Below are 14100 nucleotides of genomic sequence, written 5' to 3'. Positions count from 1 at the left end.
CACTATTTTGATTTTAAAAAAAATTAATCCGGTAATCCGATCAAAACCAAAAACTCAAACTTTAAACTAGACCGGATTTAAAAACTATACTGCAGCTTGATGAAGGAGTTTCTTTACGTCTTATTACAACTCTCTTTCAAACATTTGAATGTCAACTATATTGTTAATTTTATAATATTTTTTTAATTTTAGTGATTGAACTTTAGTTTTTTTTGGATCTTTATCTTTTAAAATTATGTTAAATAATTTTATCTGTCAAGATTTATTTTTTGCTTTGTATGTTCTCACATATGTAAAGGGTCAAAGAGTAATGAAAAAACAAGGAATAGAGCCCAATGTTGGAAAGCTATGGGAAACTTTATTTTCATCACTGAGTCTCAATTTACATATTAGTTGGTTCATGAAGTTTATGGATTTTATGTTTTGGCCCTAAGCGTGCATGGCTTGTTTTAAAATGGCCCTTAGCTTATTTTTTCATTATCATTTGTTTTTTAGGATAAAAATATTTTAAAATAGATTTATTAAAATAATATTTAAACAATTATACAATATTTTTCATGAGCAATAAAATTTTTATGACAATATTAATAATTACTTTACAATTTATTATATGTTAACCTAATATGAATAATTTTTCTTTTAAAAAAATTGCTTATTGATATCAAAATAATAATAGAATATCTATTTTATTACTTCATTGTTCATATAAATAATGAATCACCATAATGTTTTCTAACCCTTTTAGTAGAGAAAGCAATGATTCTTTTATATATGCGAGTTCTTGATGTTGAAGTTTCTAGATTCTCGAAAAAATTAAGGAAAAAATATTTTTAATAAAACTTAAATATTATCTATTATATGTATTGTGAAAATGATTGCTAAATATTTTCCAAAGTGGTACAGTTTCGAGGCAAATAATATAAAAAACACACTATAATAATAGAACATGTAAATCTCAATCGATTGCAACAAGAACATATTGATATAAGAATGAGTCACTTTCTAAAATTATAATATACTTACATGGATAATAAATGTATTTTTTATGGCCGCTTGAAGAAGTAAAAGAGCATCCGTCACTTAAACCATTTAGTGAAAAAATTATGATGCAGATGGAAGATAAAGATAACAATAAACACAGAATATAGATATTTAATGAATAGAAAAAACTATAGATATGAACCTTAAATTAATTGGTTTATTATCTCTAAAAATAATATTAATAAAGTCTACCTCTTTAAAAAAATTATAAAACCTTAAATATGTCAGAAACCTTACTTCAACTAGAAAACAAAAATAAAAATTTAAAAATACCATGGAAACAACCATAAAATTTAAAAATAATAAAAAAAATAACAAAACTATTAAAATTAGAGGTTTAGTCGAGTTTTTTTATATTTCATGATTCAATTAAAATCTCTTATAAAAATTTCAGTTTGATCTAATAATCAGATAAAAAATTATAATATTTTTAACATACTATTTTAATATATTATAATTAATTTTTTTTTTAAACCTAAACTTATTTTATTGATTCATGAAAGCATATACGAACCCATCATGTAATCTATCCACGAGAAATCATCAAGCCTGGCCACATCAAATTTGATGCGCGTGTAATCACCAAAAACTAAAAAAGTTGAAGGTTAATTACACTGTTCATATAATTAGTTTAACAAGTTAATATATCGTTTTAAGTGACTGGTTTCAAGCTGTGTGTCGTAGCTCAGTGGTCATAGCCTTGAAGCAAGGTGATGTCGTCTGTTCGAAACTCGGGGCGCCAGGAAGGTTTTTTTAACTAACAAAAAAAGGTTAGTGTATTGTTTAAAGCGTTTTAGAACAAATTGGTGCCTTTGCTCCAATTGTTGAAATACTCTGGCACCTGCAAGGTCACAGGTTCGAGTCATGCTGAGCGAGCTATTTGATTTAAAACACTATTTAATTTAAAACAAACATATACGACCTGTTATTCAAGTGTGTGGGCTTCCCTTAAGCCCACGCACCAAGCTCTTTCAGTCAAATTCAACCCACCCATTGTGACTGAGGTTTTTTTCTTAGCCATCTTGATTTTTTGGATTATTTAAATTTTTTTTCAAAGTCTATCTTTTGAATAATTTTATATTTTAATATTAAATAATAATAAATCATTTTATATATTTTTTTTTTCATATAATAAAATAAAAAAATTCAATTGACAAAGTGGAGTGGACAATCTGAATGGTGAATTTGATAAATTGATTAAATATTAATCAACGAGTCAAGTTTGGATTTTTTTTGTATTTTTTATATATTTATTTTTTTGTTAATTATATTATTTTATATGAGTTTTTTTTAAAATTTTATTTTTTAGTATTGGATTGATAATAAATTAATCTTGATATTTTCTATTATATAATAAAACAAAAAATAAATTCAACTCAATGAAATTCATAATTCAGAGGTTGACAAATTAATGAAAAATCAATTAAAGAGTTAGATAAGGATTTTTTAAGTTACAATATTAATTTTTTTTTAAATAATTTAAATATGTTTTTTTTTTTTTACATTTCAAATTTTTTTATCCCACCCATAAAAAAAAGCGCTGGTGGATCAACTAGTTTGAATAGCGGTTTTGGCTTTGATTTTTAAAAATTCATAAAATATAATTTTTAAAAATAACACATTAAAAATATTAAGATATTAGTTTTTAAAATATTACGAAATATTTAAAAATAAATTAAATGTCAAAACCACAACCAAATTGGTTATTCACAAAACACATTTTAAGCATTGGATAAATTGACATCTCTATTTATTGATTTCTAATAACTTTCAAGTTGCATAAATTAATTTTTTCAAAATCAATTTTACATTTCATTGCATAGCTTTTAAATCCGATCTGATTCAAAGCTTGAGTTTTGAATTTTAATTGGGTTAATTTTTTAAAAAAAATTAAAAAAATATTATTTTAATAAAAAAATAAAAATCAATGAATTACAACTAGATTTTTAATCAAATTTTACTGGGTCATCCCAAATTTTATTTTAAGGTCCGGATTCTGGATTTTGATCTGGTTAATATTTTTAAAAAAATTAAAATAACATCGTTTTAATAAAATAACAAAAATTAACGAATTATAATCAAATTTTTAATTAAATTTTGCCGGGTCATCTTAAATTTTATTTATTTTTATTTTTTAAAACCTGAATTCAATCCTGTATCAGCTAGGTTGAAAATCAACTCGTCAGCTGGTTTCAAAACTATGCTTCATCGACCCCCCTGATGCAAAAAATATCTACAATCTAAAGCCTATTGATGGATTCTAGAAAAGATCTAGCCGTCAATTTCAAAAAGGTACAGATGTGCGGGTCCAACTCATAGCCTCCTCGGGTCACGTTTAACAAGGACCATACGTGTAAGAAATACAAGCTCTTTCGTGTCGCCACGCTTCTCACCCTACCTGCCACGTACAGAAACTAGCTCCTTGAACCGACGGGAACCTCCATTTATGCTTATCCAGATTCCATTTGGCTAAAATCTACCGGAAGAAGACACAAAGGATCTCCCATGAAGCACCACGTGTGCCATGCAAGTTACACGTGTCAACAACCCAGAAACTGTATGAATCTATATAATCCTGACTGTTAGGGTGGTAATGATCATCCGAGAAGAAAAAACATCTGATCAGTTGATAGAAAGAAAACAAGAAGAGAAAATGAAAGGCATGAAGGAAACCGCTGCTAACGTTGCCGCCTCTGCCACGGCTGGCATGGAGAAGACCAAAGCTACTGTGCAAGAGAAGGTTTATCATTTTGATTCTTCGTTTCCTTTTTTATTTTTTTCAATTATTTGTCTGTTAAGTAATTTTTTTTACCTGTCTTGTTTAAGTTAAAAAATATTCCTTTTTTCACTGTTTAGGATGTCAATTAAAGTTCAATGATTTAGAGATGTTGATGTCGAATGATTGTAGACATTGAAAATTTAATTTTCAATGAGCAAAAACGTGGAAAAAATTTGCATCAACGAAACTTTTTACATTTTCGTTTATGAAATTATATACCGGTTACATTTTTTTAAGACAAAATCTCCCTCAGAAAGGATAAAAGATCGAAATCAAACGATCTAGTAACGTTTTTTTAGTTTTAACTAATTAGGCTTTTGGCAAATTTTGTTCCTAAAGGCCAATGGTACAACTTTTTGCAGGTAGAGAAGATGTCTGCACATGATCCAGTGCAGAAAGAAATGGCAAGAGAAAAGAAACAAGAGAGGATGACACAAGCAGAGCTCAATAAACAAGAGGCAAAACAGCACAATGCGGCATCGAAGCATGCTGCTTCAGCAACTGGAGGTCAAGCTACTGGTGGTTACATGACAAGTGGCCATGACACCCACACCCATTCAGCCACTGGGGTCACTGGTTACCCCATGGGCACTCATCAAACGTCGGCTATGCCAGGACATGGAGCCGGACAGCCATATGGTGGGCAAGTGGAGGAGGGTGTGGTGAGGACACATCCAGGTGGGCTTCCAGGTGACACCACTGGCCATAATACGCGTGCCGGTGGCGCTGCATTTGGCACTGGGACTGGTGGCACCGGATATACTACAGGGACGGGAACCGGAAGCAATGCACCTGGCTGGCAGCTTTAAATTATGGGTGGTCTGAATACTTTATGGGTCATTTGGGCTTTCATCAATTGTAGTTTTTAAGTATTTGGTGTCTTTATGTTCAGAATGTTGTTTCTTTTGTTACTTTTCATGTGTTCTCTATCTACTTTGGCGTGTTAACCATAAATTGTAATGTTTTTATTTGAATAATTACCATGAAATCTAGTTTTGGCGTTTGGAGGATGTCAAGCTCCATATGAGCTTAGATCTGCCAAGTTTGTTTTTAGCTTTAAGGGTTTTTTTACCTCTAAAAATGTTTTAACTCTATAAATAATTACCAATCAATCCTGAAAACTTGTTTCAGGACGACAATTCTGAATTAAAAGTTAAATTTGATGAATTAAAAGTGCAATTTGAGGAATTATGTTACATTATCCAACCTGATCCAACCTGCCTGCGCGCACTGGGCTATGTCTGCATGCACTGAATATCTCTACATCCTGAACAAGACAAACGATGAGATGAAATTGATAAGAAAAGGGAGAGAGGAGACATATTTAGCCAAAATTGTAACACCGACGATCGACAACAGCACTGGCTCAAAGTATAGTTCAATTAAATCGCCTCCTTAACTTTCAACAATGGTGCTCTCACTCATTCACCTAAAAATTCAAAACCTAAAAAAGAAAGAGAAAAATGTATTATATGCTTCAATTACCCGAATGCTAATGTTTTTCTCACATTCTATTAAACAATGGGACGGCTTACAGGTGCAGCATCTAGAACAGAGTATATGTCTATTTTTATAGGCAGTTCCTTTGAATTGGATAACAATTTTCATTAAAAAATTGAGTTTTGGCCTCTAAAATAATTGATCGCCTGGCCATCCATAAGATATGAAGAATCTTGTCGATGGCTTTGACCATTTTTAAGATGATATTTCACACAGCATCACCTTTAGCTCATCCTATAAATAGCACCTCTGCTTCTTTCATTTCTTCACCTGTAAACCATCCCACGACTCAACAAGTTCCTCTCCTTCTCAAACTTGTACGTTCTCCAAAACCAGGATTACAATGGGTGTCATCACTTTGGAAAACGAGTTTCCCGTTGCCGTCGTACCAGCCAAGCTCTTCAAGGCATATTGCCTTGATATCGACACTCTTATGCCTAAAATTCTACCCGGACACATTAAGAGCTCTGAGATAATTGAAGGAAATGGAGGGCCGGGAACCATTAGAAAGATCACTTTTACTGAAGGTTATTCATTTTTCTCTTCTAGTTAGCTTAATTAATCAACCTGTTTAGTTATTGAAAACTCTTGCCTTTTGTCTTCAAAATCAAGAAATATCCTTGCGGATTAAGTTATAGCCTAGCAGCAACGTAACTTCTGAAACTGCGTATCAAAATATGTATTGCACAAAGAGGTAATGGTCCAACTTTTCACTTACAGGTAAGGAACTCAATTATGCCAAGCAGAAGATTGAAGCAATTGATGAAGAGAACTTAACCTACAGCTTTAGCTTGATTGAAGCTGATGTCTGGAAGGATGCAGTTGAGAAGGTCACTTACGAGCACAAATTTATACCCGCTCCTGAAGGAGGATCCATCTGCAAGAGAACCAGCACATATTACATCAAGGGTGATGCTGAGGTGAACAAAGATCAAATCAAGGATGTGTATGGCAAAAAAACTGCAGGCTTGTTCAAGGCTGTTGAAGCTTACTTCTTGGCAAATCCTGACGCCTAAATCTGAAAACTTCAATATTTCTACGCTCATCAGAACAATCTTGGAGCGACTTCGGTGTGGCTTTCGTTTTTTCTATCTATCCAGAACCTGTCTTTGGCGTTGCGATGATTTTTCTCCCTTTGTTCTTGGCATATTTTGCCAGCAGATAATAATTAGTGTTTGCTATTCTGGTCAATTGGTTACTTTACTCTGTCGAGTGACAAAAGTCATGCTTGATCAAGTGTCTACAATTACAAATAATAGAAGCATTTTGTTATGTGTGTTTTTTCTGTAAGCTCTCCTTGAATTCCAGACTATCTCCTCTGCCATGCTTCGCAGAAGTGAGTTGCTTCCAGACTAGACTTCTAATCAAATACATCGTGGTTTAGGTGCTTTCATGGTAATTATCTATTAAAGAAAACAGAACCGTGTTCTTGCATTTCCTCTGGAGCAATTTAGGCATCCAAAACCATCCATTAATTACTTCCTAGTCTCATTCAGTCACTACACTTTACCTGCCCCGCCGCGCGCATACACACACGTCGGAGTTCAGGCAAATATTCTATCATCATTTTAATTGCCAACAAAAACATGTCATCAAAAATATATAGTCACTGATCTTATTTCTTTCTGTATTTTCATTAGCAATATCAAATGCTGATAGAGTGAGTAATGAAATATTTACGTTAAAAAAATTAGATTTTGCTACTAATTTTTAATCGACAACTAGTTTGTTGATAGAATTGTTCGTCATGAATTCCATAATTAAATCTAACATTTTGTAAATTTTATCAAAAGTTCTTGAATAGGTGCAAAGATTCCGATGAAATTCCTGACAAAAATGCTGACAGAATTTTATTTTTTTGTTGATGAATTCATCAATATTTTCATAAATTTTTGGGTTAATTGTTATATTTTCCAAGCCTATAATTTTCAGATAAATATACAACAACAACATTTAATAAACCACAATAAAAATATATATATCCACAATAAAATATACTTATTCAAAGCTAACATTACATTAAATTTTCTAAAATCCTTAACCAAAAGGTCTAGGAAGGATATCTTATCCTTTTAACACAACAAATTCATATATGAAACTTTTATGATTGATCATCAGTTGCAAGAACAGACATTATATTCTTTTAACCAAATCATTTCTCACAAAACAGATTCATACACTATCCAAGAATTTCCTCACTCACATATCAAATTCAATGTAAATCACTAGTCAGCTTCTGCTTAATATCTCCAACAAAAACTGTCTCAAACGCCACCATTCATCAAAATCACTAAAACCCATGATTTTTAACCCAAAAAACAAAATCAAATTAGAGATTAAGCTCTTTACACAACAAGCAAACATGGATATTCAAACAAAATGTTTAACACCAAGGTTAATTTATTATGCCTCGGATAAATCAAAATCATCCCAATCCTCTTAACCCCATCACGGGTATTACTTCTATCCTTATTTCTCCAATTAAAATGAATCCTCACTTTATATATGAAACCCAACATTTTAATATACCATCACAATATGTATAAAAATCAATAATATATTAAAAATAATTTAAAATAAGCAATAAAATACATTTTGAGTTTGAAATCCATCTTCAAAGATTACTGAGTCGACATGAACAGAGGTGGAACATGGGTTGCACCGGCGCGTCTGCTATAAGCACCAGTATCAAACCTGGAAAACGGCCAAACTTGGACTTCCAAAAACCTTCCACTCGTTGCTACAATCGTTGTTTAACAGCTCAAGTCAAAAGGGAGTTTGATCCATTTGAGTGGCTGCCATTGTTGTTTTGTTTTGAGGGTTTTTTTTTCATTTATTTTTTGGTTGCCATCGTTGAATTCTAGTATTCATTAGTGAGATCCACGTATTTCAATCTAAGTTTTTTTTAGCAAGTAGAATGGTTCTTTTTTTTCTTTAATGGTTGGCTTCATGGCAGCTTCACCTTTCTACTAGTTTTTTTCACAGATATTCAATCAAGTGGCATGCTACTGTTGGCTTAAGCTAATTAATAAATCGGAGGCTTCAACTAGCTAAATAATTATGTTAATTAATCTGGAAACACATACACATATGATCTTGTTTGATTTTTTATCAAACATTAAGCCGAAATGGAGTATCAATGTTGAGGTATGTGACTTTTCTATATGGTTTACTAAGAAGAAACTTTCCGAAGGAAAATTTAATTGACACATTCTCATAAACTAGATTGTTACTAGAATAAATAAATAAATTAAAAAAAACACTCTTATCTGACCTGTATTTCTTGGTGGATTAGATAAAAAAAATTTCAACACGAACAACATTCTTTACATGTTTTTTAATATAAAAAAATTTAATTTCAAATTAAAAAAATTATGCAAGTATTTAATTAAATAAATAGAGAATTATCTATGCAATCATAAAAAAAAAATGAAGAATGATTAGGCAATGAATTGGTTTAACAAGATTTCTAAAGTGTTTTATGAGTGTTTTAGGTTAAAAATGAGTTTTCAAGTTTAAAAAAAATCATGTTTTTCTGGAATTGCCACTGGTTGGATTCTAGACTTAGCGGACAATATGTTAATTTTTTTTGGAATTGGTTGGGGAGGACGACATGTTGTCCACCTCTTTAAACTTAAAAAAAAATAAAAGGCTCGCACACATGCCCTAGCTTACTAAATCCAACAACACCTGATCTAATTTTTTTAAAAAAATAAAGATGATTATTTTTAATTAATGCCTTATTTTATATGAATCTTTTAAAATATTTTTTTAGTATATGATTTAATTAATCACTTCTACGTGGTTTGGTTGGTTTATTTAGCCTTTTTTAGATTGCAATTATGTTTTATGATAGGTGTATTTAATTTTTAAAGAGTGATATATTTCATTGAGTGCTGTTTTAAAAAAAATTATATAGATTGAATTTGTTTTTAAAAATATTGATTTTTTTTATAAAATTTTTAATATATGAAACCTTATATAGTATTGTTTTTCTTTTCTTTTATTAATGCAAATTAAAAAGTTAACAGGGATTGGAAATTTTTTTATTTTTTATTTTTTAATTTCATTATTATATATTTTTTTTATTTTTTTGTTATCTCATATTTTTATCATATTATTAAATTAATCAAGATTTAATTTGGATATTGAATTTTTTTTACCTCTTTAAGAACATGAGTCTCTTTTTTCTTTCCAAATAAAAAAATTGAAGCTCAAATGTTATAGGAATAGTGTACAAATAAGAATATTAAGATGTTTTATGAATATTGTACAAATATATTTTTATAATATTGAAAAATATTTATCTTTTGTATTGAATTGTTGTTGTTGTTTTTTCCTCTTAATATCTTATTTTTTAATTATGTTATTAAATTAATTAAGTTTATTAACTTTATTCAACTCAATTACTAGAATTTTAAATTATTATTTTTTTGAAAAATAATTATATCACTTTGATATATTTTCTACAATAAATAAAAAGAAAAGTGAGTCAGCAACTAGCATGGTAACCTACCTAGTTTTCCATCTAAAAAAAGGAGCATAAATAATGTTAAAATAATAATTTAAATATCGTCCACTTCAATTTGACCCACGAGGGGTATCAGAAAAATCCCTAAAGGGTGTAGCGTGGTGGTAAAGGGCTTGAGATCTGCACAGCAGGTCTCGAGTTCGAGTCAGGGCGTGCACCTCTTGTAAGAGCCTCGGACAGCTGGGATTTTACTCACTCACCTAGACCTACAAAGTGTGCTTTTCGAGAAGTGGGGTTTCCTCAAATAAAAAAAAAAAGTATCAGAAAAGCAATGTATAATAAAATATACCGCGACGTGTTTTGTAGCTATTCTTGTACTATCTGAAACCCATTAAAAACTCTCGTCCTTCGTTTTTCAAAAACACCCCTCGCATCAACTTTAGAAATCCCACCAAGAAGACGTAGTGTTTATATAATGGAGAGCATAGGACAGATAGAATCTCTGTTTTCTGTTGAACTAACCATATGCAAGCACTTGGGCACACTTCATGAGGTAATTACGGTTAATGTGCCTCGGCATTGATTTGCGAAATTGAATTCCAAGGGCAATGATTTTATTCTGCAGTGATATTTTACACTCTGTATGTTTGTAGTCTCTGTATTTTATTGCATTACAGGGAAAAACCTTGTCCCATTAAAACCTTTCAAACCATGATAGAGAAACCGAACAATTATAGAAACTTTTGCACCTGGTAATGATCAGGTAGAAATAGTCATTGAATAATTCCGAAGGCTTTGGAGTGTGAAACAGAAGAATTGCAGTTTGCAATACAAGTCTTTTGAGAAAGTAATGTCATAACATACAAAAGTCCAGGGTTTCTAGCAAATTAGACAAAGCTATTATTATCTACTCGGAAACATAAATCCAGGTTCAGCATCGACAAGCTGGCAGAGTATGATACATAAAATTGAGGAAGATTGGAAGCTAAAGCTATGATAGTTCTAAAAAGTATACAAGAAGACCCAAAAAAGTAAGATCATAATTTTCTCTCGCTAAGTACCATTGCACAGCCAGAACTAAAATAGAGCTCACTCATACAAAGGCTGCACGACAGCTAAAGCCATAAACTAACTAGGAAAACTGAAGAGTCCACTCACACTGATGACTTGCGCAATTCAGCAGCCCCATGAGCAAAATGGCACCTTTGACCAAAAGTGCAAGACCCTTTGGCAAAATTGTCACACAGCTTAGTCTTATAGTTGCTTCCTGGGTTGGCATGACCCCCAGAGGATTTTGCAGCGGCATTTGCTGAAGTCACCCTCACAAGCTCTTCTACCATCTTACTAGCTTGGGCAATCTGTTCCAATGACCCCTCTAGCTCAATGTTCTTGAGATTTGGATTTGTTTCATGATCCTTAATAGATAGCTTGATTCCTGTTTGGCGGCAGATCTGCTTGGAATGCACACCAGCCTTACCAATGATGGATCCAGCAAGGGAGGCATCTACACTGATTCTTGTAGTGGTGGCAAAGACACCGAAGCTGGTGGCGGGGCCAGGAGGGGGTGGCTCCACCCGACCACCCAGACGTCCTGGAACACTTCCAGCAGCATGAGGATCGTTGTGGGATGGAACAAAAGCCTTGCCAAGTTCCCACTCGCCATGCGCAAAATGGCATTTATCACCAAATTTGCAACCTTCAGCACTATTGTATTTTTTGCATAGCCGGCTTTTAACAGCAGACGGAGCAGAGCTGTTAGGTACAGGCGGTAAGGCAACATTAGGTCCCAGATTCACCATCTGGGCCGCAGCCTTGTAGCCACCGGGAACATGGTGGAGAAAGTGGCAGCTCTCGCCAAATGGACAGCCAGCAGTACTGCAATCCAATGCATAACCAAGGAAAAAGAAGAAATCAGTTCTGCAAGTCAATCCACCATTTATAAAAATGAAATTCCATGTCAAAATTCTGTTATAACCAGAAATAAGGGAAATAGCTGGTGCATTTAAACTAAGATTCCATAATGTGATGACATGCTAAGGTAACAAGACTCCAAACTGTTAACTTTATCATTGACTAGAAGAAAGCATAGCATAAACTTCAGTGGCATGACTAATAACATAGCGATCACAAACTGATACAAATCTATAAAAATAGAACTTGCTGCTATAGTAAAACAAGTCCATGTCAGCAAAATCCTTTATTCAAAATTTCTGGCATCATACCTGAGATTTATCTTAACAGATTCCACATTTATCAACAGGAAGTGGGTTCAATAGCTGAAGCTAATGTTAAATATTACTGTTGTTAGGGAAGCAGGGACAGCCAGAAGGCATTCCTTGGTATAGAAATAATATCAATCTTCAAATAACTGTCTTAGCGTCAACTGTATTCCAGCAAGCAATTATCTTTTTTGTAGTTCAATAGTAAACCAAAGTCTCTAATGAAATTCCATTAATTAACTTCATCTGAACAAAGCACAGTTATGATTAAGGACCTGTATAACAGCTAAATACCCACTTCATTAGGGCAGTACATAACTTATATTGTGAAATAAAAAATAAATAAAAATTTACAGTAACTTCTAAATATTAAAGGATAAAAGATGAAATTCAAGATACTTATTTAGGTGAGAAGATTTGAACCTGAAAAACTTGGTGCATGGCTTTGATTTGCTTCCTACACCAGTTGATAAGGAGTCCATTTCTGTTACAAACATTAATTACTTGTTCTTAGTTAAAAGATTTCCAGATTCTTAATCTGCTTGCTCTAGAACATTCCCAAGTTTAATACTAGTAGTATTCCCTACAAAAACTGAAGCTCTTTAAATAAAATTGTCCAACTAACATAAAGAATGCATAAGGCATAATGAGAGATGTACATTGACAATTACATTCCAACAAATTTTTCACCCTTATGTAGCATCCACTTATATGGGTAACCCTGTCACCGTTTTTTTACTTCATCAGTAAACCAAAGTCTCCAATGAAGTTATGGGTGTTGTTGTTTTTGTTGTGAGTTTCACTTTGTTCAGGGCATGTTTAATTGATGTTTGGAGATGATTTGGTTTTTGTTTGGCCAAATGTATTTGTGTTTGCAGCTGTATATTGTTAGTTATGTTTGGTGATTTTACAAATATGTAACAAAAGTGAGTTTGAGGAAAAACCAAAAATCTCTCAAAGTCATTGAAGTATGATTGGGTTAATATAATACATTATATTACTCAAATAAAGGGCAATCTTTTGATAATGAGAAACTGTTCTTAAAGTTTGTGGATAATTTAATTTGAGTGCTTGCATGGTTTGAAGTATTCTATTTGCAGCATTTCACCCAATAAATGAATGCTACAATATCGGTGCCTACAGTATAACTTGTAATAAATGCAAGTTTCTCCAGACTAAAATTTTGCATGTTCAACGACAAACGACAGTTCAATTTTTTTATTTAACAAGGACATTAGAGGTAGTGCCTGGCAATACTATGCCAGCATTCAAAAAAGAACAGAAGAGGTGGGATAAGCAAGCAAATCACAACTACAATCAAAGCTAATGAGGTTAATTCCTACCAGTGAAACAGCAACAAAGGTGAGGCATGCATGCAAGCCAAATTACAGCTACAACCAATGTAAATGAAAGCCTAACCAGCTAACCCCCAAGACACCATACTTTAAAACTTTCTAACAAGAATATAAAACCATAAATTACATCTTAGAAAGAACAAAAAAAAATACAAAGATAACAATCAGCCAGTTTTTACTCGGATTAGAAGTTCCATTCTTGACGTGTACCTAAATTTTAAAACAAGCAAAGGATTATAGATTTTTCCTTGAACGTATGAGCCTAAGTTTCTCCTTAAAGAAACACAGTGCAGATAACAAATTCTTAATAGCTAAGACATAGAAATCCAGAAAAAAATAATAAAATGATCAAAAGCATAAATAAATCACTAAAACAACAAAAAAAAAATGAACCACATAAAACCCAGATAGTAATTAAGGAAATTAAGTTGCTGGATATTGAGATTAAGAGAAAGAACTGACCTTGCTTAGATTTCTTGAATCCACCATAACCATTAGTGCCGAAGTCAGGTCTCCCTCTCTTTCTTGTATCCATCATCGATTTAAATCTCAGATCCAAATAAAAACGAGCTGGAAAATCCCAATTAGGTAATGAACTCAAAGATTTAACGCCCTGAATCTGACAAGAGATACAGGAGCATAAACCCTCACCCCCAGATAAGGGTTTTCTTTCTGGAGAAGCAGCTAAAGCTGGCAGGGTTCGAAGAGAGAGAGAGAGATAACTATTTTTATATT

The 14100-nt window shown here is 32.2% G+C and overlaps 3 protein-coding genes across 3 annotated transcripts; 2 read left to right on the top strand and 1 right to left on the bottom strand.

The window, feature by feature from the left end:
• Window positions 1-3521: 3521 nt before the first annotated feature.
• Window positions 3522-4830, top strand: LOC133677129 (18 kDa seed maturation protein). The gene is made up of 2 exons (XM_062098962.1): window positions 3522-3781; window positions 4183-4830. The coding sequence occupies exons 1-2, from the start codon at window positions 3635-3637 to the stop codon at window positions 4627-4629; spliced, it is 594 nt and encodes a 197-aa protein (XP_061954946.1). The 5' UTR covers window positions 3522-3634; the 3' UTR covers window positions 4630-4830.
• Window positions 4831-5575: 745 nt separating this feature from the next.
• On the top strand, window positions 5576-6605 carry LOC133677666 (major allergen Pru ar 1-like). Its single transcript, XM_062099783.1, has 2 exons — window positions 5576-5847; window positions 6041-6605. The coding sequence occupies exons 1-2, from the start codon at window positions 5664-5666 to the stop codon at window positions 6334-6336; spliced, it is 480 nt and encodes a 159-aa protein (XP_061955767.1). The 5' UTR covers window positions 5576-5663; the 3' UTR covers window positions 6337-6605.
• A 4062-nt stretch (window positions 6606-10667) lies between these two features.
• Window positions 10668-14100, bottom strand: LOC133676652 (zinc finger CCCH domain-containing protein 31-like). Its single transcript, XM_062098365.1, has 3 exons — window positions 13828-14100; window positions 12434-12494; window positions 10668-11666 (listed from the first exon to the last, which is right to left on the bottom strand). Exons 1-3 carry the CDS (start codon window positions 13901-13903, stop codon window positions 10946-10948), a joined length of 858 nt encoding a protein of 285 aa, XP_061954349.1. The 5' UTR covers window positions 13904-14100; the 3' UTR covers window positions 10668-10945.

This window comes from Populus nigra, chromosome 17, assembly GCF_951802175.1.
Source record: "Populus nigra chromosome 17, ddPopNigr1.1, whole genome shotgun sequence".
NCBI classification, from domain to species: domain Eukaryota; kingdom Viridiplantae; phylum Streptophyta; class Magnoliopsida; order Malpighiales; family Salicaceae; genus Populus; species Populus nigra.
The sequence above is the reverse complement of the archived record's forward strand: the minus strand, read 5'-3'. Positions and strand labels throughout refer to the sequence as shown.

What these genes read in the sequence shown, in the direction of transcription:
- LOC133677129 (XM_062098962.1), top strand. Translation starts at nt 3,635, where the DNA reads ATGATCATCCGAGAAGAAAAAACATCTGATCAGTTGATAGAAAGAAAA. An exon ending in AAGCTACTGTGCAAGAGAAG is followed by an intron (nt 3,782 to 4,182) that starts GTTTATCATTTT and finishes AACTTTTTGCAG; the next exon opens with GTAGAGAAGATGTCTGCACA.
- LOC133677666 (XM_062099783.1), top strand. Translation starts at nt 5,664, where the DNA reads ATGGGTGTCATCACTTTGGAAAACGAGTTTCCCGTTGCCGTCGTACCA. An exon ending in AAAGATCACTTTTACTGAAG is followed by an intron (nt 5,848 to 6,040) that starts GTTATTCATTTT and finishes TTTCACTTACAG; the next exon opens with GTAAGGAACTCAATTATGCC.
- LOC133676652 (XM_062098365.1), bottom strand. Translation starts at nt 13,903, where the DNA reads ATGATGGATACAAGAAAGAGAGGGAGACCTGACTTCGGCACTAATGGT. An exon ending in ATTCAAGAAATCTAAGCAAG is followed by an intron (nt 12,495 to 13,827) that starts GTCAGTTCTTTC and finishes TGTTTGTAACAG; the next exon opens with AAATGGACTCCTTATCAACT. An exon ending in CCATGCACCAAGTTTTTCAG is followed by an intron (nt 11,667 to 12,433) that starts GTTCAAATCTTC and finishes ATTGGATTGCAG; the next exon opens with TACTGCTGGCTGTCCATTTG.